General features: G+C 40.4%; 2 protein-coding genes across 6 annotated transcripts in view; both read left to right on the top strand.

The window, feature by feature from the left end:
• Positions 1-15,602, top strand: part of LOC119910514 (ribosomal protein S6 kinase 2 alpha) — a 112,045-nt gene extending 96,443 nt beyond the window's left edge. Inside the window, exons 1-22 of one of the 5 annotated variants that reach the window (XM_038729171.1) lie at positions 515-642; positions 1,496-1,549; positions 4,313-4,429; positions 4,579-4,660; positions 5,826-5,906; positions 6,081-6,160; positions 6,299-6,405; positions 7,678-7,715; positions 8,302-8,444; positions 8,598-8,668; positions 8,801-8,889; positions 9,034-9,098; positions 9,223-9,325; positions 9,658-9,788; positions 10,378-10,503; positions 10,707-10,796; positions 10,886-11,044; positions 12,304-12,465; positions 12,570-12,646; positions 12,732-12,849; positions 12,959-13,096; positions 13,720-15,602. In XM_038729171.1, coding sequence (XP_038585099.1) covers positions 601-642; positions 1,496-1,549; positions 4,313-4,429; positions 4,579-4,660; positions 5,826-5,906; positions 6,081-6,160; positions 6,299-6,405; positions 7,678-7,715; positions 8,302-8,444; positions 8,598-8,668; positions 8,801-8,889; positions 9,034-9,098; positions 9,223-9,325; positions 9,658-9,788; positions 10,378-10,503; positions 10,707-10,796; positions 10,886-11,044; positions 12,304-12,465; positions 12,570-12,646; positions 12,732-12,849; positions 12,959-13,096; positions 13,720-13,842 — 2,196 coding nt within the window. In that variant the 5' untranslated portion in view covers positions 515-600 and the 3' untranslated portion in view covers positions 13,843-15,602. Of the gene's footprint in view, positions 1-514; positions 664-1,495; positions 1,550-2,218; positions 2,703-4,312; positions 4,430-4,578; positions 4,661-5,825; positions 5,907-6,080; positions 6,161-6,298; positions 6,406-7,677; positions 7,716-8,301; positions 8,445-8,597; positions 8,669-8,800; positions 8,890-9,033; positions 9,099-9,222; positions 9,326-9,657; positions 9,789-10,377; positions 10,504-10,706; positions 10,797-10,885; positions 11,045-12,303; positions 12,466-12,569; positions 12,647-12,731; positions 12,850-12,958; positions 13,097-13,719 lie in introns of those variants that run through there. The other 4 variants (XM_038729172.1, XM_038729169.1, XM_038729168.1 and 1 more) reach the window with 4 other exon arrangements.
• A 5,050-nt stretch (positions 15,603-20,652) lies between these two features.
• LOC119910517 (syntaxin-4-like) lies at positions 20,653-26,382 on the top strand. Its single transcript, XM_038729174.1, has one exon. It carries the CDS (start codon positions 21,330-21,332, stop codon positions 21,960-21,962), a length of 633 nt encoding a protein of 210 aa, XP_038585102.1. The 5' UTR covers positions 20,653-21,329; the 3' UTR covers positions 21,963-26,382.
• Positions 26,383-27,164: the final 782 nt, after the last annotated feature.

Genomic DNA, 27,164 nt, shown 5'->3' with positions numbered 1-27,164 from the left:
TGAAAAATTCCATTTCAGGATTCAGGATTTCTTGGAGTGAGGCCAGATGAGATTCCAAGGGAAACTTCAAACAGGATTGTACCTTTCTCAAGAATCTCTTCAGATTCTTGTAAATCATGCATCAGCATTCAGTTTTCTCCAACTTCTCTGGAGTCTTCTGGTGCTAATGGAGGCTTTTGTAATCATACAGAGTGCCTAATTACATAAGTGCAACTGTTTTGTTCAACTTCACATCAAAGTGTGTAAAGCAGCTGAGTGGACGCTCCTGCAGCGGTCTTTTCTCTGTCTTGCTCTGTCACTCTTTCCCTTTTTCAGCTTTTTTTAATCCCAAAGAGAAAACGCTTCCTAAGAGCCACCTTCTGCCGCACTGGAAACCTTTCCTGTCATCAAGAAGTCAGTCTGCTGCACATGTGCAATTTTATCACTTCACTTCCCATTTTGGGGTGTGTGTGTTTGCGCATTCTGATTGTATCACCATCTTGGTGGTATTGCATACAGAAACTGTTAGCTAACTCTGACACTGATGCTGTGTATTTGTAAGACAGTGAGTGTCACAGAGACTCACTGACACCAGTGACATGGAAATATCTGGACACAGACATGTGGAGGCTCATATTCCGCACCAAAACGCGCACACAAAAGGCAAGTGGCAGCTTTTCTCAGGTGTGTTTTGTCATTAACCTCCAATCATTGTGAAGTGAGAGCCTCTGTGAGTGTGGGTAATGCTGGGTTCATGGATGTGTTGGGGACTGGGGACTTGCCTGAAGCTTCAGAGGGTGTGTGTGTGTGTGTGTGTGTGTGTGTGTGTGTGTGTGTGTGTGGTATTTCTGGAGGAGAGGACAGGGTTTCCTTTGTGCGGTAGGTTGTGATGCTGAGCTGCCATCATCTCAGCTGTGAAGTGCGAGGAAACACAGGAACGTGTTTAACTTCCACCTCCTCTAACCCCAAAACACATGTGCCGAGGTCATTAAATTCTAAAACAATAAACTCATTTCAGTCTGGTGACCATGTCCACTACGTTCAAACGCCATTATTAAACTGTCAAATGAGTACCGAGTGACGAGTGTTGTCGCTCATTTCAGGATATTTTAGATATTACCAACACCTTCATGTGTGATCTGTCAGATATGTCTGGTGAAATTTTCTCTGAAGCAGTTATGCTGGGAAACCCAGCTCTCCGCTGTAAGCAGAAACATGTTTAAATTATAGAGCAGGAAGGAAGTGAGATCGGTTCAAGAAAAGAGGAAGTGAGAAGTAGGAGGGAAGAGAAGTTTCCTGTTACTAGTGTGGCAACCATTACCATATTGCCCTTTCAACCACCCAACCCCCGACCCGTGTGTGTGTGTGTGTAAGTTGCACCTGCAAGGATATTTGTGCATTTGTTTCCAGTACGTCCGTAAAAAACTTTTGTATTGAACTTGACTTAATGTAAAAGTATGTTCTATGTAACCTATGTTAACTTCTCCATTCCAACACAACCCTCCTCCCCTACTAGAACGAGTCTCATATCACCTGGATAGAGAGGGACTTTGCCAATATTAGAGTCCAGGTAAGCTCTGACCCCGTTTACTGTACAGCTGCTTTATATCAGGCACATCTGCAGCAAACACAATCAAGCCCTCTTTTGCTTACAATAACATCTCTGCATTCTATCCACTTCAGGCTAACCCACTTTTCTTTGCATTTTTGTTCTCTGGAGATTGAATACACAAAATTGTTCAAATCAGCCCTTCCCTGAGTGTGGCCTGCAATGCAGTGTAATGTGAAAAGTAGGTCTGCTGACAGCTTGATTGTGCTGCTATTTGGTCAAGAGAGAAGTTGACCTCATGCGCTGTATTTGTATGGGTGTGTAAAGGCCTGTTCTCTCTTGTTAGAGGCATTTGCTGTGTAAGCAACAATAATGTGAGAGATGGAGGAAAGAAAAAAAGATTGAGAGGGCACATTAGGACCGGTGAGAGCTGTTTTTAAGAGGCAGGATGCGCAGGAATAGACTTATGTCATTTCAAGCAAGTGAGTTGTCTCTGTTGTAACTACTTCCAACTCTTTCTCTTTTTTCCTTTTTTGTTTCTTGTATTGTTTCAGTTTCAGTCTGTCTCTCTCTCTCTCTTTCTCTCTGTTGCCGCAGATGTGTAAGTGTGCGTGCGTGCGTGCGTGTTGTTTCGGTGCAGGACTGTGAGAATAAGAGCAGGCTCTTCCTTCCTGCCCTCTTCGGTTCCAGTTCACTTCAGCTGCAGTCAGTCACTGAGGACACACACACAGGGCTAATCAGACGGACAGAGCGAGGACAAAATGAAGATGAAGAGTTAATAAAAATTATAGGAGAAGGCCCCTGCAGAGAGAATAGATAAAGGGCAGAGGCTGAGAGATTTTTCGTTATTTCCTTGCTGTCCACAGAACTAATCCTGACATGAGTGCACAAATGAGTCTGTGTTGAGATGAGGTGAAGCTTAAGATGACTTGTGTGAGGTAGCACGGTGTTTGCCTTGTTACGGACATGGGTAGGATGATGAAGCAGATGTTTGGGCATTGCTGAGATGGAGAAGGACAAGAAAAAGTTCGTCCTGAGCCGCTTTCTGAACCTCTACCTGCTCAAAAAGAACAAACCTTTGGCTGGCAGCCATGCTCACTGTAACAACTACAGACCAACAGCTGCAACAGGCAACAGCACTGACACTTTACCTGCACCAAGGAACCACTGGACGGTAAAGTGACACCACCTCATATTAGTATTTTGATACACCTTGAGAGTTGTTAGCAGTGTTATGTTGTCAGTTTTAAACAAACAAGCAGAGAAGTGGGATTTATGAAGGCTGCAAAGTGAAGACCAGACTTGGTAATCGCATGGTTGTTTGAAAAACAAGGTGCAGCTGAAAGCCTGCATGTTCAACCAGCTCTGGTTTCCTGTTGTCAAAGTCCCACACTATATTTGTGGTGTTGAATGTTGATGATGTGTTTTTGAAAAATAAGCGTTTTCATTACAGATTAATCTTCTTCTTTTTTTTTGTAGTTAATAGATAAATTATCTAGTTTAGTGTTGCAGCGAATGATTATTTTCAATATCTGTAAATCTGGTTTTTATTTTTTCTGTGCATCAGTCTATAGTTTTATCTTTAAATTGGCAGAAATTAGCTTGCACATGGCTTGTTTTTTTCCGATGACCAGTCCAAAACAAAAACATATTCAGTGGACAAGTGTAAAAATAGAAAAAAATTAAGCAAATGACTCACACTAGAGAAACTGGAACCCCAGAGAATTTATGCCATTTTTGCTGACTTAATTAATTAAATAATCAGTTATGAGAAATGATCATCACATATTCCATTAAAAGACCCAAAATGGATGCAATTTTATTGCTTATTTTGTTTGAAAAGTCAAAAACTTCTACTAACAACAAGCCGCAAATCTGAACAATTCTGGATCCAGCAAATATGTGGTCATCAGTTAATTATTTTGATTAAATGACTAATCAATTCAACAGTTATTTAATCTTATAATATTTCAGCACTACCTTAGTGTGTTTTTATAAGCTGCCATTGCCAGTTGTGCGGAACATTGGCCTCATAGCATTAGCCACAAAATGTTTGCCTATTATTGGCCTACATGAAAATGGTGTGCATTATATCTGGTGTCTGCAGAGGACAAATTCAAAGGGTAAACTGTCGAAGAGGCAATATTGTAAAATGAAACTATGTAGGTAGTTGTGGAGTTCTTAGTTAGAAGTAAAAACAATGAAACCATGTCCCCTCCACCAACCACACTGTTAAATTTAAATACACTCTCTGCAGGAGCACTGTGCCTCATCGTAGGCCTAGGGCGTGAAACTGTAGAGTACAGAGAACTGAAAAGGCCAGTCACCAGTTGTTGATGTTGCTGATGCCTTGATGCTTTTCTGTAGGGTGTTGTATGAGTTGTGGGTGAGGTTGACACCAGGTCAGCGGCGATTGTTCATTTGGTGGAGTCAATAGTAGCATTGCTCCACCCTGTAAAGAACCCAAGAAGTTGTCTTCAAAGTGTCTTGGGGTTACACAACTTGTGTTTGAAGCACTGGAGGCATTTAAACTGTATCTTGCTTGTAATGTTGCAGTCACTATCATTTCCAGAAACTACTTAAAACACACATTGTCAAGTACCACAAGGTGCAGTTGCTCATTCTTACACACACATCTCACTTTTTAATGTGCTTCCTCTTTCTGTGTTTTAAAGCATCAAAATGCAGGGCTATTTACAGCAGGACACTCCCAGCAAACAGTCTTTTGTTCCGTGATTATTCACTGGTTTATTACACCTCTCCTCTCTGTTTTGCACTCTTCAGGAAGATGGAGACATCAAGGAGATCAACATTACCCATGTGGTCAAGGAGGGCTCAGAGAAGGCTGATGCCTCTCAGTTTGAACTCCTCAAAGTTTTGGGACAGGGATCCTTTGGCAAGGTAACACACATACTCACACTGCTCTCTCTTCTGCTCCTGTGTCTGACCTTGCTCTTTTTTCTCATCTTCTCACCCTTTGCTCACTCAGACTCTCAATCCCCAATCTGATATAACAGGATTTTGTACTGTTTTTGTTGTGCTTATTGCAGGTGTTCCTGGTGCGAAAGGTGACCCCTCCTGATGCCAACCAGCTCTACGCCATGAAGGTCCTGAAGAAGGCCACACTCAAAGGTACAGTTAACCTGTGATGTGCTTGAATGGTGGCAGGCGCAGCAGCGTTGCTCTGCAGCTGATCTGACACGTCTTCTGGTAGAGGGGAGCAGTTGAAATGACCAATGTTCCTTCATCATTGCATGAATTATAGTCAAATAATCTACAACAAGTTTGACAATAAAATACTATTTCAAATATAGCTTCTCAAATGTGACGACTTGCTACATCTGTGTTAATGAAATTATTTGGGGTTTTTGGCAATTGGTTAGACAAAATAAGCAATTTGAAGACTTCACCGTAGGCATCTGACTTTTATTTTCTGATTTTATTGGAAATCAACAGATTAATAGATAATCAAAGTGCTCATTTATTGCCTCTATTGAGCTGTAAGATCATTTCAAAAAGCTTTCTCTGTGGCTTTTGTGGTGATTTCACTGTTTGTTTTCAATTGGCAGTACCCTCCATTTCATGTCAGAGGGTGTATGCTTTTCCTGTAACTCACAAAAAAACTACAATCAAAGTTAGCACTATAAGACCACCACAGCTTGCAGTGGTTTTTTGTTTTTTTACTTTTACTTCTGCTGACAGTTTGTGCTGTTCTCTTGAGAAACATCAGGGTAATAGATTTGTTCACACATTCCCCCAAAGTGATAGTGATTAGTTCTAAATGTGCAGATTTATTTGCATCTTTAAATTCAGTTTTTGTTGGCATGAGCGTTTAGCAGGCTGTAGTATAGGAATGTACTACTACTGCTACTACACCATTCAGTGAGAACAGAGTGTACTCAGCAATCTGGGAAACGGCAAAGACAACTCACCAACATTCTGCGTGCACATCATTGAATCACTGTCTTACGTTAGTTTGTTTTTACAACGTCTACTATGTTTTTGTTCTACTTTTCATCCGAAACCTTAAGTCTGACAGCTCCACCAAACTTGAATTGTTACTGCCAGCTTAGCCCGACAGCCTCTACAATTATGACTCAGCAAAGTATTGATCATTGGCTTTGATATTGTGCAGACGACTTGACACCACACGTTTTTCGACCTAATTCATCCATGCCATTTCTAGTCCAAAGTGAGTACAGTAAAAACTGTTTGAGGACTTTATCATTTAGTAATACTTTATGAATTAATGTTTTATACATACACACTTAACTCCGTGCTCTTAATCATTCTTCAGTGAGAGACCGCGTGAGAACCAAGATGGAGAGAGACATCCTGGCAGATGTCAACCACCCATTCGTTGTCAAACTGCACTATGGTGAGTCAGCCTGAGGCTTTATTTCACTTTCCTTCCCAAACCTGGGGGGAAAAAGTTTTATTGGATCTACTGATGTCATTGCAGTCTTATTGCTTTAAATTCCAGAAATTTTCCGCAGTCATGTTTCCTGATTTACCGTTGAATCAGATTTGATTGAAACGTGTGTGTGTGTAGCATTCCAGACTGAGGGGAAGTTATACTTGATCCTGGACTTTCTCAGAGGCGGAGATCTCTTCACTAGACTGTCCAAAGAGGTGAGAATTAATGCTTTGATTTTTGGTGTTTTGCTGGCGTAGTGATCATCTAATTACTGTCTCGCTCTCTTGTGGTGTTTTTTTTCCTCATTGTTTCATTCTCTCACCTCCTCTGTGCATATGTCTCTTGCCTCCCAGGTGATGTTCACAGAGGAGGATGTGAAGTTTTATCTAGCAGAGCTGGCATTAGGGCTGGACCACCTCCATAGCCTAGGCATCATTTACAGGGACCTCAAACCTGAAAAGTAAGAGCAAATGGACATATCGAACACACATGCATATACACAGAAATGCATATAAACAAATGCATATTTGATGCACAGTGCTTCTTGGATCCAGTGCCATCTGGATATGCCAGAGTCATGTTGCTCAAACTCAGTTTTGTATTTGTAAAGCCAAACCTCAGAGAAAATGAATCCGCAACATATGCGTATACTCTTGTGGTCTTTAAAAAAAAAAAAAAGATGCTATCCTTGATTCAGTGCTCTCTGAAGAGGCTTTTATTTGGAGTCATAATAAATGATGCAAAAGCATAATCTCCTAGATGTCTGAACTTCTGGTAGGCAGGTCCTCAAAGTCATCCGTAAAGAGGCCTAGAGGCTTGTTGAGGGGACCTACATGAAGACCACCATTCACCATAGAGAATTTGGAGAGTACATGTACCAAAGCATTATCACAAACGCACGCCTTGAATAAATGAATAGTTTATTTCAGTTGAAATTATAATAAACAAAGCACGAAAATTTGTGTGAATAGGCTGAAGCCCAGGGCCTTAAGTTACTGCAGTAGAATTTTCTGATGCAAGGGTATGTAACTCCTGAAAAGCTCAATAAATAAAATAGTGTTATACCTGATATGTATCATTGTACACATGTCCTCTGTCTTTGGCAGTGGAATCAAATAAAATTCTCAGAAACAGTAGTGTGTATCCAGGACATATTTTCCAGACCAATACCTCTAGATCCATGTGGTGGGATTTTTTTTGTGGTTGGGGTGGTGCTAGATTGTGTGTATGGGTGGAGGATGTCATGGTTAAATCTAGTTATTGTACTGGAGATTTTGTTGTGTGTGTCCTGTCTTCTTTTGCGTATAGATATATTGTGTTTATAGATATATACAGTAAATATACTGGTGTGTTTGTTTGTTTGTAGAATATATGTGTGTATGTGTTAAGTTGTTCTTAAAATCAATAAAGACAATGTTGGGGCAAAAGCCAAGAACCTGGGCATTTTATTCTTCTTCTCTATTTTAATCAGCGCATTGCTACTTTTTATGGTACAGTACTTCCACCAGCTGTTGATATGAATTCCTCTGAAGTTCCCCCATGTTTGTGGCATGCATGTACTGGTAGAACACAAGATACAAACCCACTAATCAAACCATTGCTATACAAAGCTAATAGGGTACCAGACTCCAGCAGAATGTGCAGTGTGTGTGTGTGTGTGTGTGTGATGAGTAAAATGTTCACACCTTCATGAAACATTGATTCTAAAATTTGACAATTGTTTTCTTTTTAGTATTCTCCTGGATGAAGAGGGACATATCAAACTCACAGGTGAGTCTCCTGCTCCTTCCTTCACGTCCAGTCTCTGTGACAGACAGACAGACAGACAGACAGACAGACAGACAGACAGACAGACAGACAGACAGACACAGACAGACACAGACAGACACACACACACACACTTCCCTTTCCTCTGCCTTGTTGACCTTCATTACTCACAGTGGGGAAACAGCCTTATCTCGCTGATTCCAGATATCTACATATGGGCCTGTATTTGTTCCCAAGGTTAATTATTACAATTTATCTTCTCTATCTCTCTTTATCTTCATTTATAATCACCACCATATACCACTGGGAACCTGCCACCACTGAACCAAAGGTAACCTTATTAGATTATAGAGAGGCAATATAACAAGTCATACTGATGGAGCTTCAGAGGGACAAAAACAAACATTACATTTTATAAACTTCACTATATTGAGTCATAAACATTTGCAGTAAAAGTGCAGTAAAATAAGTGGCAAAAGATGTGTAGTAATCATGTCAGACTAACCATTCAGAATAACAGACAAAAGTAGCACACTGCAGAAGGGTGCTGTGTAGTAATATGCCCACTGTGTCTTGTTTTGTTTTCCAGATTTTGGCTTGTGTAAAGAAGCCATTGATCATGAGAAGAAAGCTTATTCCTTCTGTGGTACTGTGGAGTATATGGCACCGGAGGTTGTGAACAGGCAGGGGCACACCCACAGCGCCGACTGGTGGTCATTTGGAGTACTAATGGTAGTAATAATACTTAAATTATTTTAAAGCCAATGCTCAAAGAATAATGTTTGGGGTTTTTTCTGTATCCTGCAGAGCTCTTTAACATAGATGTTCTACTGCACTTACGTTTGTACTTACATGTAGATTACAGTTGTATGTTCTGTCTTCTAGTTTGAGATGTTGACCGGAGCGCTGCCGTTTCAAGGGAAGGACCGCAAAGAAACTATGAACCTGATTCTGAAGTGAGTGTCCTCTATGTAGAAGAATGATCCAACACAGACGCCCGGTTGTCACATACTGTTGCTATTCAAAATGCCTCTTTAGATATCTGGTGAACTAAAATTTGCTGTGTGCTGTCTGTCACCTTCCTGCAGGGCGCGTCTGGGAATGCCTCAGTTCTTGAGCTCAGAGTCCCAGTCTCTGCTCAGGGCTTTGTTCAAGAGGAACCCTGCCAACAGACTGGGTTAGTAGTATCAACTCATGAACATGACAAATGGCAACCATGATGGCAACATGTATGCTCTTTCTCATTAAGAAGGATAAAGCAAGCTCTGTGTTTCTTCATATAAGTGTCATACTGCTAACTCTGGTTGTTTTTTTTTTACAGGATCTGGTGCTGATGGTGCAGAGGAGATCAAAAGGCATGGTTTTTTCTCCACCATAGACTGGAATGTAAGTGTCTGATGAATTAATAATATGCTTATTAAATTTAATTTAGACAACCATCAGTCGTGGTCTTTGTGGGTGGAAAACCTTCAACTATATGATGTGATTCAAAGGCCTTTATTCCTTTCAGAAACTCTTCAGAAGAGAAGTAAAGCCACCGTTCAGACCAGCGGTGGCACGTCCGGATGACACCTTCTACTTTGACTCTGAGTTTACCTCCCGCACCCCTAAAGGTCAGATATTAACACTGAATGTTCACCTGGTGCTGTTGTTTTGGTTGACTCCATGTCTATTTCCTGTCGTCCTCCATGAAAGCAGTTCAGTGCAGGTATCCTCTCTCAGCTTAAAAAACAAATCAATACAGGATGAAAGGAGACACAGTGGCGATTACCACCATTAAGACACAATAATACTTTATTATAGCTTCGTAAAAAATAAAGAAGCTTGAAAGTGTTATTTATTGCAATGGCTTATTCAAATATGGATACTCTAACATTACTTCCAAGGCATATATATCTCTTTTCTTTTTTTTTTTCAATACTTGACTTTCCTTATCATCTTCCAGACTCCCCTGGCGTGCCCCCCAGTGCTGGAGCTCACCAGCTCTTCAGAGGCTTCAGCTTTATTGCATCGACTCTGTTAGAGGAGGAAGGATCAGTTGAGCCAGTCAAGCCGCCGCCGCACCCAGTGGTCCAGGTCAGACTAAGTAGTTGCTTCACTGTGTTTTTCCTCATTCGAGCTACTGGGAGATCCAGTTAAAAAAGGACATTTAAGTCTAAAAATCGAGTGATTTCCTTACTTTGACTATGTTGTATTCATCACTGAATGTACAGCAATCAAAAGAAAACACCAGTCTCTCAAGACAGCTATAGTTTTTATTTATTTAAGGGCAAGTGATGTACAGTTACCTATAGCAGTGTAATTGTTCATAAAGCTGAAAAGGTCAGGATGTTACGTTGCAGTTGTGGTTTATTGGTGATGAAATGAAAAAGGAACTTAAGACCAATGCAATGCGCAAAGTGTGCGTAAAGCAGACAGGGAGAAGAAGGGAGTGAAATGGCTTGCGTGGCTTCAGATCCTATAACACACCTGACAGGAGCAGTAATTACCTGCCTGTGCTAGACTGAGAGACAGTTTTACAATGTGAGAGAGAGATTTGGAAAAAAATGTTGCTAGAAATAGTCTCTTCAAGAAAACCACAAACATCCCTCTTCCCCGTCAGTTCTGTCAGTCTTCCACACCTTCACTCACCACTGCTTTTCAATCCTTACCTTGTCCTCTGCAGCAATTACACGGGAAGAACCTGCTGTTCAGCGATGGCTACGTACTGAAGGAAGACATCGGCATGGGCTCCTTCTCCGTGTGTAAACGATGTGTCCACAAAGCCACTAACACGGAATACGCTGTCAAGGTATGAACAAACACGCATATTAAGAAAAAGAGTCCTGGGACGTGCATCTGAAAGTGCAGCCACAGTATAACGCTGTGTCTTTGAAAAATTAGCTCAGATGTTAATTTTTTAGTGGAAAATGAGTCCTCACGCATTGATTCTGAAATTCATAGAAATTAGGCACCAAATGGCCTTTATGTCAACGTTCTTTCTGTGACTGACAGATGATTGACAAGACCAGTACAGACCCCTCTGAGGAGATTGAGATTCTACTTAGATATGGACAGCACCCCAACATCATAACGCTGAAGGATGTGAGTATAAAAACACACTTTTCACACTGTTATTTGTCATGATACAGTTGGTGATATAATGTGTGTGTGTGTGTGTGTTTCTGTCTCAGGTGTATGACAACAATAAGCAGGTGTTCCTGGTGACGGAGCTGATGCGCGGAGGAGAGCTACTGGATCGGATCCTCAAACAGAAGTTCTTTTCTGAGAGAGAGGCCAGCGCTGTGCTTCACACCATTACCAAGACTGTAGAGTACCTGCACTCGCAGGGGGTGAGGACAACTAGAAATACTAATACACAGCACGCAACCTGTTAAGAGCCTTTATTACTGTCTGTTTATTGATTTTGGGCAACCTTTTTATTCACTTTAATGCTGTCACACTTGTGGTGCAACGGTCAGACTTAATTAATAAACCTACTATTGAAACGTATTCAGGATAAACCCTTGGTAATATTTTGTAACATCTTCAGTAGATGGCTGATGGCTCCATGTGATCATTTCATTAAACTGTTGTTTAATGACTTGTGTTTAGTGTCTTCTGGGGACAAATAATTTGCATTTAAAATCAGCTTAAACCAATCCGTCCCAGAATTTTACTGTTAAACACAAACTGATGATAGCTTATCATAGAGTATTAAGTATTCTGTTGCTTTACTTTTGTTTTTATCTTATTTTACCAATAAGGTGGTGTCAATCAGAGCCTCTGTTACCCCCACGGCCTCTTACTCAGAGGTTCCTCACCAACAACAAGAGAGTTTTAACCAGTTTTATCCCTTCGACTTGTCTGAGCTTTTAAAAACAGTATCACAAATGAGAGTGTCTTCCAGCCCACTTGATGTAATACCTACAAAGTTTTTACTGAAAGTAATAGATTCTGTTGGGCCCTATTTGATCTCTGTTTTCAACAGCTCCCTATCTACTGGTTGTGTCCCTGATTATTTTTAAACGGCTTGCGTGAACCCACTTTTGAAGAAAACTGGTTTAGATCCCTCCCTCCGACATAATTTTAGACCAATTTCAAAACTGCCTTTTATTGCAAAGATTCTAGAAAGTATTGTGTCCAAACAGCTGCTCACTGTACTGGAAAATAACAAAATATTTGAAAAGTTTGAAAAGTTTCAATCTGGTTTCAGGAAGTACCACAGCACTGAGACTGCCCTGCTTAAAGTCACCAATGACCTTTTAATGTCTGCTGATGAAGGCATGTGCTCAGTCCTGGTACTCCTGGACCTTAGCACTGCTTTTGACACCATTGATCACGACATCATGTTAGACAGACTGAGGCACTGGGTGGGGATCTCTTGTACTGCCCTAGAATGGTTTTCATCCTACCTGTCAAACAGGAAGTTTTGTGTGTCTGTAAACAACTATGTCTCTTCGTTCTGTCCAGTTAAATGTAACTTGTTTTTGAAAAGTGCTCTACAAATAAAGATTATTATTACTTTGCTGTGCCCCTACTACCTCTGTTACTCATCTGTTTTTATTACTCCTTCTCTGATCACTCCTTCCTATTTTCTTTCATCCTCCAGGTGGTCCACAGAGACCTGAAGCCCAGCAACATCCTCTATGTTGACGAGTCGGGGAATCCAGAGTCTATCAGGATCTGCGACTTTGGCTTTGCTAAGCAATTGCGTGCCAACAACGGCCTGCTGATGACCCCGTGCTACACTGCTAACTTTGTAGCTCCGGAGGTGAGTCATTTTTCAGTAAAAAACCTCAAATGGTGTTGATTGTAACATTATAATGTTTGACATTGAAATGATAAAAAAATTTTTTTAAATGTGTTTCATTATAGGTGTTAAAGCGTCAGGGCTATGATGAAGGCTGTGACATCTGGAGTCTGGGAGTCTTACTGTACACCATGCTGGCCGGGTAAATGCAAACACCTTTTTCTTGAGAGAGATTTCTCTTTCTCATTGCCCCTCATACTCACTCTGTCTCTTTTTTCTTCCACCAGTTTTACTCCATTTGCCAATGGACCTGAGGACACCCCAAATGAGATCCTGAACAGGATAGGCAATGGTCACTTCAGTCTGACTGGAGGCAACTGGGACACTGTGTCTGATGCTGCCAAGGTACAGCTGCGAAGCTGACTGACAGTTCCATTGCTGGTGTGCCTCAGAGATAACAACCATCTTCTTCTGTCACGATATCAGTTTAATATTTAATGTGTGCTCCTTCTAGGACCTTGTGTCCAAGATGCTTCACGTGGATCCCCATCAGAGACTGACTGCTAAGCAGGTCCTCAAGCACCCCTGGATTGTCCAGAGAGACAAATTACCCAACAGCCAGCTCCCACACCATGACCCCAAACTTGTCAAGGTAATAAAGACAAATGCTTTCTCTCAGAATATTCCCCATCACCCAAATCACAATATTTAACTAAGGATGTTTTGACCACTATGGAGCATTGTTTTTACAAGCAAGTCCCCCTCATGGTTGTATTGTGCAAGCGCACAAGGACACAGTCACAGGGACGACACAATCCACATTCCCACCCCCAGTTTCACGTTAATTATCATCAATCTGTGAAGTCTACAGGACGCCTTTAGTTTAGATTGCAGGTTTTCATTACTTTTTGTTAATCGGTAGCAAATGATATTTACCAAATAACAAAATGTGAAGTGAGTACAGAGGAAACTAATTTGATTTAGATTTTACTGCTGTTCACTCATTTTGCATTAGTCAATTGGTTAATATAATATATTAACATGTCTATTTTTGAAAGCATTCTTACTTTGTAAAACTTCTGCACAGTACTGTAAATATACATCTTAAAAAGGTTGTACAATATAAAAACTCATCAAAATGTTGTAATACTCAATAGAATATGGACAGTAACAGTCAACAATAACTATATTTAGTACATTTATTCAATTTAATTCCAGTCTGTGAACATTGTAGACACTTTGTAAAAACTATGTTGTTATACCGTTTGTGTACAGGGTGCGATTACGGCCACCTACTCTGCCCTGAAGAACTCCCAACCAACTCCAGAGCTTAAGCCCATCGAGAGCTCCTTCCTAGCACAGAGGCGTGTCAAGAAGCTTCCCTCCACCTCCCTGTAGAGACTCAAAACAATCTATCAGCTCACTGGAGACTGACCAAAACCACACACCCTGGCTCCAACCGATCAGTCAGCTAGCTCGGGGGACTCAGTGTCCACCTGCCCTCTTATCAGCCAAGGAACACTGACTGTGGTCCTGTCCCCATCTCGTGACATCAGTTGTCTTGCTCTTGCTATCATCCTCCTTGTTCGGGCTCGTCAGCTGCTGTTAGCCAGTTTTCTTGGACTAGTAAAAGATTGTGAAGATGGATGGGGGCGATGAGGACAAAAAAAAAAGGTGCAGGTTTTTGGCAGATGTATTTTTGCTGTGTGTGGGTGTGTGCTTGTGCGTGTGTGTGTGTGTGTGTGAGAGAGAGAGTGTTTGTGCATGACCTGCCACAGAGTCGATGCAGCCATGTTTTTGATTGTGACGATTACAATTTTCTCTCCCCATCATTGCTGCAGTCGGTTACCATTCAGCTTACTGCACGCCTGTCTGTCTGCCTGTTTTGTTGTCCGTCTCCCCGTTCTTTTTGTAAAGTTGATGAGCTTTATATTACCGGGTGTGCTGCCAAATCAACCTGTGCTCACAGCACAAAACCACAGTACTGTCCAACTGCTGTTAAATGTTTTTGAAAGAGCATTATTAATATGAATATTATACATTACTGCCATAAATGCCTCTTTGGCTTTGGTATAGCCAGAATACGTGGATTTTGGGAAATGTCAAATGCTGATGTTTTGGTTAATGTCAATCTATGCTTGTATTTTGTTTTAGTGTGTGCGTGTGAGAAAATGGGCACGTGTGTCAGTTGCATGACTTGGTGTGTGTGTGGGTGGGTGGGTGTGTGGACTGTCTTGCGGGATGCTGCAGAGTCATGTGCATGGTCCAGTGACGTGATGATATCATGTGGCTTCCTTGTTTCTCTCCTCTCGCTTTTCTCTGCTTTGTCAACCTGCTGGCAACCATTTGAAATGTCTATTCTTTTTATTACTACAAAACTAGTAAAATAGGTGGCTTTCTGTGAAAGAAAACTTGCCCAAGAAACAATGTGGCATGTTAAACGTTGTATATTTGCTTTGTTTTCTTTGTCTTTTTTCCCCAAGTTTTTTCCACTGTTTCTTGAATGCTGTTTCCTGTGTTGGCTGCTTTTGTTGTTGATTGTTTTTTTTCTTTTCTTTTTGTCCAAAGAAAGTGGTGATTAAAAATAGTGAAAAGATACGCTGAGCATATCACAGTCTGTGGACTTAATGCTATACAGGTCTCTCCTTCTGTTTTGAAAAGGGCAAAAGGCTCACTGTGTTTTAATTTGAGCACTCCAACACAGCCCCCCTCCCCCTTAAAAACTGAAAAGTGTGGACTATCTTCAGTAGTCTTGTTTAACTCTTTCATTCATGAAATTTTAATTGCCATTGATTCTGATGATTATATGACTTATTTTCATTCACTTGATTTGAGACATCCTAAAGAACAGAAAATGTGTCTCAGTGTAAGTTGCTTCATAGGGTAGGTCCTGCATTCATTTCAGTGCCTAGGCCTACAGGTGAGGCAGAATGTCTTACATGGATAGCACATACTAACAAACCAAATAGCCTGGACAAAAGGGAAGACTTGTGTGGCCCAGTTGTCTTACCTCAAAAGGGATCAATGTTATATTATAATTCTTGTTTGGTGGCAAAACTCTCCCTTCCTTGACTAAATTTATGGTAAGAAGTTATTGTATGATAAAGATGAAGAGTTTTATATCTTACAAATATTAAAAATTCAGTTGCTATGACAAACTGTCTCTCTTGTTCTGTTTTAGGGGCACCAGTGATTTAGTATTGCACTTTCTAAAATTGGGGGACTCCTGACTATTATATCCTGACTATTAGTCTCTATAATGGGTCAAGTTCCATAAACACTAGATCCTAAACTTCTCATAATGGGTTACCATATGTCCTCTTTTACCTGTACATGTTTTTCTAACATGTTTTGGGAGCTAAAAAATGCATTCAGCCGGGATTTCTAAATCGCCCAAAATGTCCGGAAATGTTGAACTCGTTCTGCATAAATGGTTATGATTATTGACAAGTAAACACTTTAGACACACAATTAACACATTAGAGATGAACCACTATGTAGATCATTTTTCTTGGACAAGGATTTAATGAATGAGAACAGCGTAACATAATGAAACAGCTGTAACAGGCATTAATATCATACTAGTGGTACGATACAGGGTACTAGCCTATTATCGGAAATTATAATGGAAATAATGTAAGCAATACTTGGCCCTAATCAAATCTTAATCTTAACAAGACAGACTGTTTTATTTTGGTAGTTTTATTTGTGAATCAGCTGAATTGTTGTTGAAATGTTAAATAGGCCTACTATAATCTATAGGTAGCTTACTAAACTGTATCTGTAGACAGCCAAATAAAGCTGGTACATACGTGTCACTGTCAAATAAAGGTCCTAGCAATCTTGAAAACCACATGTAGGCCTAGGCCCTATTTTTTTTTTTTTTTTTTTTTATATTCAGGTAAAAGAGAGCACTGGTATCGGATCAGTACTTGTAGCCACAGATACCCTAAGTTGAGGTAACAAACTTGGTATCAGGAGAGAAAAGTTGGATCAGTGCATCCCTGCATCCTTATCATGTACCTGTTTATCATGACCCCTCTGCTCATGCCTTCTTGTGTGCCCACAGATTGTTGTTGTTTTTCCACGGCTGGTCACTGGAGGGAGATAAAGTGCAAGCTTGTTTTCATGTAAAAGTAAAATGAATCCTGGCGCACCTTGATTGCATTTCAGTCAAACCACTAATACTGTGTAACAAGAACTTAATTTACCACTGTGTTGCAAGTGTCACCTACTGATTGAACGAAAAGTATGTGATGGAGTAGTTGGTCTGAATCCATAAATGCACAAAGTCCAATGTAAATTGATAAATATTTATACATGTATAATGTAGACAGCTTACAAAAATCTGTGTAAATGACTTCAGCGCCTCTGCAGCTGTCTCTTCTTGCCTGTAGCATTTTAACTGTCATCATATCTCCTCCTCCATGAACTTTCCTTCAACACTAACACCATGAAACATTACAGCAGATTCAGCTTTACAGCATCAACTCATAGTATCACATACTTCTACCTGCTGTTGCCTTCCTCTGTATATTCAACAGTACTTACTTACATAACAAACACACTGCTGGTTTCTCACTCGTCTGCATTGTACTCTCTGATACGCATTCATACTCTGATATATTCCCATTGGACTCTGCTCTCTATACTTTGACGTCATTGTACCAGTAAGTCACACTGCAATAAATGACTTCCTGTTCGTTTTCACACACACACACACACACACACACACACACACACACACACACACACACACACACACACACACACACACTCTGTCTCTGTCTCTGTATAACTCAGCCTGCAGCAGCAGATCCTGGCTGCTGATATTGATTATAGAACAGGGGAAAACCAGAACCATCAGCATCATCTCTCTCCTGTCTCAGAAGAGAAGAAAGTGGTGCAGTTTTTATCCAGGACCTGTCTCCTCAGTTTACTGCAGCTATGCTCAAATGGAGGCTGAATTTTCTGTAAGGGTGGGAGTGGGTGATATAAATATGGATAACATATTGAATGTGTGCTAGGCTAGTACAGAGAAACAGTCCACTTAACTTGTTCAAATCACATCTTCATTAAGGTGTAATAAATGTTTGTATTATAAATTTGACATGTCATTAAACTAGATTAACCTATCAGTGACATTCATAACTTCTGTGACTCCATATAGCCACCATAATCCTGATCCCCAGTAAAATCATAATACTGATAATACTTTTTCTTACTAACTGTATAATAGATTATTTTTTAGCGCAGAGTGACATGTGCACTGCAGCTTTGTCCCTATTGTCACCTCTGCAAGTTAGACATTATTCACTGAACTCAAACCTGATGATGTAATCTTTTCAGTGTAACTACTGCCAAGTTTACCAAGTAATGATAAAGATTAACAGCTGAGGGAAACTCGGACAAGGTAAAGCACACAGATGCTCTCACTCCTCTGTGTGCGCCCACCAAATATTCACTCACTCGCACAGATTAAAGTAATCTGGAACAGAGGGATAGAAAGCAGGCTTTCATCACAATTTTAGCTATGAAGATAGAGGAAAAAAATGGATGGTGGAATAGAGTTAGAGATTGTTTTTTGGAAGGATTAGGCATTTAAAGACCAGTTAATTCTGCATACTAAATGAAGAGACACAGTACAACTTGTCTTGTGTGCGTGGGTGCCTGCTGTGTGCTCGCAAATGTAGATGAATGTGTCCAAGTACATGTGTTCGAATTTATCATAACAAAACTGCTCAAGATGTTAGAAAATTACTTTCCTGCAGAAAAGTATTAATGTGCAATGCATTAAATTACATTGCAAAAGAAATACCATTACAAATTAACTGGATTACAACGACAATAGTATGGTGCAGTGTTTCAAAACTCAAATCATCATTCACACTAAGGATAATGGCAATCGGGGTGTCCAGAATTGTAGGCACCATGTGGGATTAGTTTACAGTTAGTGATTTTTTAACTGCAGGATGTTGTGCAACCCCTGGAATCTTCCAAAAATGGGCATCATGTTAAGAAAAATACTCAGCTTAAGCATCTTGTCTTGATCCCTAAAATCTTTACTTAGGCAGTCATGTCGTGTATAAACCTAAGGGAAATTGTGCAACATGTGTAAGTAAACCTCATAAGGCTGCGCCACATTGCCCTTGTTTACATTTCATGTTAAATATATATATTTTATCTCTTAAAGTAGTATTCAACATATCCAGTGTTTCATGTACACAATTTATACTATGCAAAATAAAAGCTTCTTCATTAAAACTTTTTGACATTTCAAAATTGTGTAATGTAAATTTTATTTTTTTATTTTAAATTAAATTTTATTCTCATTTAAATTTACATTTTACCTTTGTCTTCTGAATTCCATGCAGCTTCGCAGCAGCAAAGTTGTCTCTTTATTGTTCTAATCCTTTTGCAAAGTTCTTCTTTTTTAATGCTTTTTGAACAGTAGGATAAAGGTCTGAACAGCATCTTTAAGGTTTCCTGTCATTTATTCCTTCTATAGAAACACAAAAAACAACCTCAACCATTTTTCATCTCTGCCTTTGTGTTTGTCTGCCTTCATCTCTTTTCTCTCTAGAGATCAGTAGATCGGTACAGTTAAAATCAGGGGGAGACCAGTCAGTGCTGCTGCTAATGCAATGCCAATCCTGGGATAAAAGCAAAGAGCTAAGTGAACACTCAAATATGCACACTCACACACCTCTGCCCTGCTAAAAGCTTGATTGTTTGGATTCACTCTAGCTGAAGGCGGATCACTTCTCAGTGCTCCAAATGCACCAGTGCTATCGCTTTGAGTTGTGTGTGCGTGCGGGTGGTGTATTTCAGTGTACTTAATCCTGTGTCTTACTTCATATTCTGATCATATAACTTCTGCAATGCTGTCACAGAACCAGTCTGTATTTGTCTAGACAGAGAGGGTACGTTTAGCTGTTAGTAGAGTGGATATTACAACAAGCAGAAGAACAGGGACAGTGTTATATCATGATGATGTAACTACTTACAATCAAATTAGTCAAGTCAAAACTATACAACAGTATAAACTGGTCATTATTGCTGATTCCAAACATGATTTCAGGTTTCAGTTTTTCATTTTGCAACATTGCCATAACAAGCCATCACCTAACAAGTGTACATTTTTTACCTTCAATAGGCCAGAGAACAGGTAACAAAATAAACATTCAGGATTATACACATCACAAATGCTTTAACTTTTAAATGGTTAAATGCTCCCTTAAAAATTAAGACTCCTGAGATGACAGGACTGAGTGTAGAGATCGCCTTTTCAGGTCACCCTTTGTTTTTCCACTTAAATACTGCTTTTTATTGTAATTTTTTTATTTATTTAAAAAGGACAGTGCATATTAATGGACATCTTAGCTTTTCAGCAATGTAAATATGCCCAGAGTTAGCCCAAAGAATATTTTACATCTGTAGTCCCCCGTCAGGTCATCACAGTACAAGGTAACACAGCTAAACATAGTAATTGGATATGATACAACACAATTTAAGAGACACCACAATTTTCAACATCATATTATAAAAGACACCACAGTTTAGCAGACATGGTTATGTAATTTAAGGTGTTGTTTATGCAGTAAAGTGCCATTCTATGAAATAATGTTCAATTTAATTATGTTAAAGAGTTATGAATAAAAACTTTCATTTGGGCACCTTTGCATATGTGTTTAGACCATTTGATGCTGGCTTTATTTGTTATATAAATGAATACATATAAATTGAAATAATTGAACTCAAGAGTGCAGGGCATACAGATCGTACAAGCATGCAGAGGGCTACACACGGCAGTCTTTGCAGTGGCAGAATGTATTAGCCTGGTGTGATTTCTTGGTACAACACTTATATGCACTTGTGTGTTCTATGGATTCAACTTAACTAATCAAATTTACTATGTTTCAATACAATCGTTTTCCTCTAAGCCACCAAATGTGCTGCTAACAAGAGTTTCTTAGCAGCAGCCAGTCTTCTTCATTTGAGTATTGTCTAACATGTGTACTAGATGTGTACAGTACCCCATTATTATTATTTTTTTTGTTACTAGAAAAAATTATAAGTGTGTGTGCGCTGCTGCTTACTCGTATGTGGTTGAACATGTATTTGCATTGATGCTTATATGTGATTGAAAGAGGAGATATAAAGATATAGTTTGCGTGAGGTTTCAAATAGGTCATATGAGGGAGGGAATGTGGGGCGAGAATGAGTACAGGAAAAGAGTGATATTGCTGAGCAGCAAGGTGATAAAGGGTAGAGTGAAACTGGAGCATCACCCCTCCCTCCTGCTTTTGCCATCTGATGTGGAGACGTTGTTGCTATGGGCAACCATCCGAGCGAGAGAAAGGGAGAAAGAGAGAAATCTAGAGACCAGCTGGTAAGAGGAATGGCAGCAGAGAGGCTGGGAGGACACAGAGTGAGCCAAACAGCATCAGTAAGAGAAGAGAGTCCTGGTCCCTTCTGCACGTCTTGGCCCACTCTGCCTCGCTTGACTGAGCAGAGCTGATTGAAGCAGAGCTCCAGATGATGACGACGACGATGAAGCAAAACAGTCAAGCAGAGGACACGACAGCCTGCCAGCATCAGCAGCAAAGAGGCAGGCTGCCCAATCACCAGCTGACATGCTCATGAGTTCAGCAGCCAATGAGCTGCTAGGAGGCTCCTCCCAAGCACAACCACTCAGATGCCAGAGACAGCACCAGTCTGGCTCAGATCTCTTATTAATGAATGGAGCAGTTCTCAGGCTGCACCACTGCACATCTCTGCACTCTCTGCTTGGCTGCTCCCTGCTCTGACACATGAAGACTGGGGGGAAACGTCAGCATTAACAACAACAACAGCAGCAGTACAGGAAGAGTTAAATAGAGGCCATGAAGAGACGACAAAGAAACAGAGACAACCAAGATGGGGACACAAGCGAGGACATGGCAGCAGCTATTAAAAACAAGGACCCACATCCTGATATCCACCCACCGGATTCACCTTCTCCATCATCATCTTCTCCCCCTCTTCCTCCATTAGCCATGCCACCTTCTACATCTGCCTCTGCTCTCCTGGCACTGGCCTCTCCAAGAACCAGGCGCTCCATTTCCATGGGAGACTTCCGGAGGGTGACAGGGGCTCTGTTAACGGGTTCTGAACCGCCCTCCACCTCTGCCACGGCTCCCTCCTCCAAGCTCGTCACCCCCAGCTCCAGCATGGAGTTTGAGGCAGCTCGACGGCGCCTCCTGGAGGTGGAGGAGCGTCAACGTGTCATCAGAGAGATGGAGCGCCGGCTTGAGGAGCTCAGGGAGGTGTTTGTGCGCTCAGAGCAGGAGGTGGTGGTCCACGGGGAGCTGGTTTCGCGAATATCAAGTGCAGCCCAGCAGGGGGAGCTGTACGTGGCAGAGAACAGCCAACGGCTCAAGAAAGGCCTGAGGTTCAAAAAACATCGGTCCACCATAGTCTTCTCCTCAATGCTGGGACTCCGCACGTGCCTCCCCTGGCCTGTGAAGCTCAAGTAGGACAATAGAGGCTTCCATTTCCATGATTGCTTTGGAAATTAGCTCTACATAAACGGGAGGACAGACTTCCATTCTTTAGCTATCGCTCATTGACACAGCTTCTCTCCAGTTTCCTCTTCGCTGCTCTTATATCCTGAGGCTGGTCCTCCAGGTCTTTAGAGTGCCTACAATAATCACAAATGCTAGAGTTTCCCGTTCAGTGCATTTCCAAGGGAATTCTCTGGTCAGCAAACCAATCAAGTCAGTACCAGTGCAATGTGTACAGGATGTCATTATGTCTTCATTGTTTTCAACGATATTTTGCTGCTTGCCATTTTGTGGTGTTGGACTTGCATAGGAGAGAATTGTTCATCGAGAGAATCCATGGTGCATGGATGAGTCATTTTTCAGGTGATGTGGGAGGAGAGGTTGTGAGGAAACAAGAGCCTTGTTGTACATTTTTAAACTGCAATGCAGCAATGAGCGAAAAAGCCAATGTAATGTAAACCTTTACAGAGGAGGAAGAGGAAGCGAGAGTGTAAGAGGGAAAGAAAAATGGATGAAGAGGCAGAAGAAAGCACTGAACAATATGCCTCTCCAACATGTCACGAGAGAAGTGGAGGGCAGTGAAAGAGAATCAGAGGCAAAGCTATGGTAGGGATTGCTGCACTGTTACATAAAACCAGGGATGCAGTGAAGAGACATGACACGGAAAAGAGAAAATACTCAACACGGTGTGGAATTTTGATAGCTGAGACGTACAAAAGAAAACGTGCCTTGGCTTCTCTGTGATCACTCGTTCACCACCACAACCTCTGTTTCTGGCAGCATCATTTAGGGAGAGAGCAGGAGAGGAGTTCATGCTGGGACGAATCCACCTGTGGCCTATCCGGTCACCTAGCAACCACTCATCTCTCGATCCTAAATCTGCTTCACAAACCTACAGAATGTATCCAGCAGAGCACTGTAACTACAACACTATTAGACAGTTGTAGTCCCCTGAATGATTTAGGAACTAATATTTCTGCTGCATTTATTTAAAATAAATGAGAACTGGCTATTTAGTCAAAAATATTATTGATGTGAGCTGTTGTTGAAGATGCTCATTTATTTGATGATTAGTGGTTGCACTTAAATTATGCCATGCATGTATTAGCAAGTAGCTAAGGTAGGCCATCAGTGTTCGCTGATTGTGTTGGGTGTTATGCGGTAATGGCACGCTATTTAGAGCCCTTAGAATGACACAAGTATAGTGTATAGTGTGCACAATAACAGCTTCACTGGTAACACAATCAGCTCTTTTTGTAGCATATGGGGGAAGTTAGACAATATTTGTATGTCAAAGCCAAACAGTTTGTTTGGTTAATTTGATAGACCAATTACTTGCTATGTTGTGATCCTTCACATGCACAGTAGTATCTTTGTTCCAGATGCAGTGGATGGCCTGCTTTCTACATATAGATTACACACATCTTTGGCCTAATTCTTCTCTTCCTTCCTCGCATTTGTCTTCTCTTTGAATTAGCAATGACTAAGTATCTCTTGCATTCATTTTTCACATTAATCCCTTGCTTCATCTGTGTGTGCATAGAAGGCACCGCCAATACACCAGGGATATCTATTTTTGGCATTTGAAGGTTATGGCAGAGAGGCAGGCATTCAATCTCAGTGCAGCATCCGTTGGAGAAAAAAAAGCATGTAAAGCGATGTGAGTGCATGTAAGTATCCATCTAAGTGTGCTACTTTACAAAAGAATGAGATGGGAATTCTTCAAGTGCAGAATCCCTGATGGTGCTTTGTTTGCTCTCCTATCATAAATAACCTCAACGACGAACAAAGCGAGGTTTTTTCCCCTGAGAGGCACATGATCTGGCTGTACAATTGATAAGGTTTCCTTTGTGCAGTTTTTGATATTACATGTTTAATTTGTCCCTATTTGACTGGGACATTTTCCCGCATCATTTGAGATGCATTCAAAATCTCGTTGTCTCTGTCAAGGTAAGGGAGGCAGGAAAAGGCATTACTGTATTGATCTGAGACCAGGCTGCCTATGTCAGGGACCCTGCAGACAAAGTGAGAAGAAAAATGTGATGCACATGAAATTAGATGTGAAGACTAAATGCACGAATTTAATGATGTAGGTGGATGCAAATCAAATAGAATCGACACATGGTTATTTTCTCATTTCGATTATAAGGGCTTAAATGATCAGTTCGTCTAAGTTGGTCTGTTTACTCAGCATGAAGAGGACCACTCCAGCCTGTAAAAATTGTTGTGTATTGCAGTACTAAATGTTCGAGCAAAGAAAATATTTCTTGCCACGATGACCTTATCAGTGAATGTTGACTAACTCTATTTAAGCATTCCACATGAATTACTGCTTGCCGTCTTAGTGACCTATACCAAACAATATTCAGCTAAGCTAGTTGCTAGCAGGACGCTTGTGCTGAATTTAAGGGGTCTAATAGGCCTTAAACATGTATTCACGGTCCTATGTATATAGCTAGAGCTATAACTGAATATACAGCTGGCCTATATATTGCTTTTCATATGCCTTATGCAGTGTTTGTGCATTGGCAGTGATAGGAACAACCATGGTGATAATACTGATGATGAAGGTGATGGCAAACAGGCAAACTCATGACCATCTTAGACCTCATCCAAAAACCTCTTTATCAGGGCAGAAGGAAAAACATCAACACATGCACTGTTGAAAGAGGGCACCTTTTGGGGTTTTCCTATGAATGAAAAAGACTACATTTCCCAAAGATCTCTGGACCCACTTGCAGAATGAATGTAATGTTAATTGTTGCTGACATGTCCCCCCCCCCCAACACTCAATATCAAATCATATGTGTCTTGTTTGAACCCATGGTTGGCAACATTCTCGTATCAGTTTTCAGTCAGTTGGAATTACAGTTAAGATCACATAACTTTTGATACAAGATATTTAAACAAACAAATTAATGTTTGGAGGACTGGAAACTACAAAAAACTACAATTGCAGCTCTCACAGCCCTTTACTGGCCAAGCAATGGTCCAAAAGCACTTTTCAGATATTTATTAATCCCTTGAATATTTTAATATTTTGTGTTTTTGTGTTCTGGTTGAATAAGCACAGAACTTTCCTTTAAATCAGGTGTTATCTTTATTCATGTTATGATGATCTTTTAGTTGAACGAGAGCTGTGTATTCTACTGTAGCGTGAATGTTAAATACATTTTTCTGGAAAATGTTATGTATGTATTGAAATATGCTTAATAGTAACAGTAGGTTTGGAGTCAATTTGCTTTCACTTCTAATTGTTAAATAAACCAGCTATGTGCATAATGACAGAGCCTTAATTCTAATAATTTCTGGCTTATTTATAGTTATGAGACCATGTTGACAGGAAAGAAAATCAACTTTCCAAATTTAATTCAAAACCAGCTGGAGTGGAAGCTAGTTGTCCCCAAACCTTTCTGATGTACTAGCCCTTGTTCTGAAAAAGGCTTTTGCTTTCTGATGCGCAGTAAAAGAATGAATGTTCTGCTATGTTTAATGCTTAAATTTGCTACCACTTTTCTTCACATTATTTTTTTGAGCACTGAGCTACAATGTACAAGACTAGCAAATATTAAAAGATATTTCATTTGAAGCATCATCAGGTTTTGTAAAATATGCTAAATGATTTCAATAAATTGACAAAATGACGAGATGTGTTGGGGTTTTTTCCTGTCTCAGATTGGAGAGAAAATCATAAAAATGACACAGTCTCTCTTTGGAAATCAGCTGGAAACTGCTAGGATGAAGTGTTTCATGTGGGATCTCTAAATATTACATCCTTTGCAGTTGGATGGGAGGTCTAGGAAGTAAATGGGGTCACCTTGCAGCAGCCCAGCAGTGTAGTGCCAGATCAGCAGAAAACTGTTTTTTGACATAGGATGCTGCAGGCCAGAAGGGAACACACTGTGAAAAAGCTACATTAATTATATACAGTCATACAGTGTCATTTAGTCATTTGCTTGTCCATCAGAGCCTCTTCTCAGCTGATTATTTGGTTAAATGGAGGTTAGATAATCCTGTGCTACCGAAATATATCCCACTTCCAAGTGCTCATTACTGAAGCCAGGATTTGTGAAGTTACATAAAGCTGATGTTTTTGCTGTTGCTCACTTAATAATGAAAGGCATTACCCATGTAGATGGCTTTTAGAGAGGCAGATCTGAATATCTAGGGCCATCAGAAAGTTAGACCTTCCTCAATTATATTTTATTTTCAGAGATTACAGACCCTGATGCATACAAATTTGACATATTGACACAAAACATGCTAATAGGGACCCAAGCCATACTTCTCTTCTACCCAAGAACCATGTAAATCCAGAGATTAGGGCAGGCTTTCCTCTGCATTTCATGGATTACCATTATATTTCACAGCATGTACATTACATTCATTTATAGTTGTGTAAAACATAAAATGGATGAACGCATCAGTGAATGAATACATTTATGCAACAATACATTATATTTTAGAAGTAATACTTTACTGAGAGAGCTTTGTGGATGGATTAGTACACTTAAGCAGGCCTAATGGTGGGAAATGGGTGTGCTGGGCGACTGTTAGCAAAGCAGGCCATGGCATTATTATCGTGTCTGTTAGCAAGGTGGCCGGTTATGCAAGTGACACGTTGGAATTTCATCATCCTGGCTCTGGGTTGGAGGATCAGGCTTAAGTAATGTCCGGATGAAGACAAAATGAGGCTGGAAAGACGGAGAGGTGCAGGGAAAACTGCCAAGAGAGATGAATGTAGAGATTTAGGGAGGCCTAAAGGGTACAAAAGAGAAAAGAAAGCTGTGAGGATGCCAGAAGTAGCAGAAGGAAGCGAAAATGCAAATGTCAAAATGTGTATACATGTGTTCCATATGTTCATTTTTTAAACTTCAATTCCAGAAGTGTTTTATCCTTTATTTACCCAGCATTGTTTCACTGAAACAATCCCTGCTCACACACACATTTTTATAACTGAACTACAGATACCAGGACTTTGAAAGTTTCTTTTGCTACACCGCAACTTAAACAGGTAATAATGTTTCTTGTGTGCATAAACAACAACTATGCTAGGAAGAAAATTAAATTCTCATTTCTTAATGACAATTTGTATGAAATTAAAGCTCAAAAGAGTTAAATTACATTGATTCACTGATGCTTATTAAATTTATTAAAATATTGTGCTAGACTCAA

This window comes from Micropterus salmoides, unplaced genomic scaffold, assembly GCF_014851395.1.
Source record: "Micropterus salmoides isolate LMB-PRFRI ecotype aquatic unplaced genomic scaffold, ASM1485139v1 Ms_hic_scaffold_19, whole genome shotgun sequence".
NCBI classification, from domain to species: domain Eukaryota; kingdom Metazoa; phylum Chordata; class Actinopteri; order Centrarchiformes; family Centrarchidae; genus Micropterus; species Micropterus salmoides.
The sequence above is the reverse complement of the archived record's forward strand: the minus strand, read 5'-3'. Positions and strand labels throughout refer to the sequence as shown.

Bases quoted from the DNA above. Each gene is read 5' to 3' on its own strand.
- LOC119910517 (XM_038729174.1), top strand. From the start codon at position 21,330: ATGAAGAGACGACAAAGAAACAGAGACAACCAAGATGGGGACACAAGC.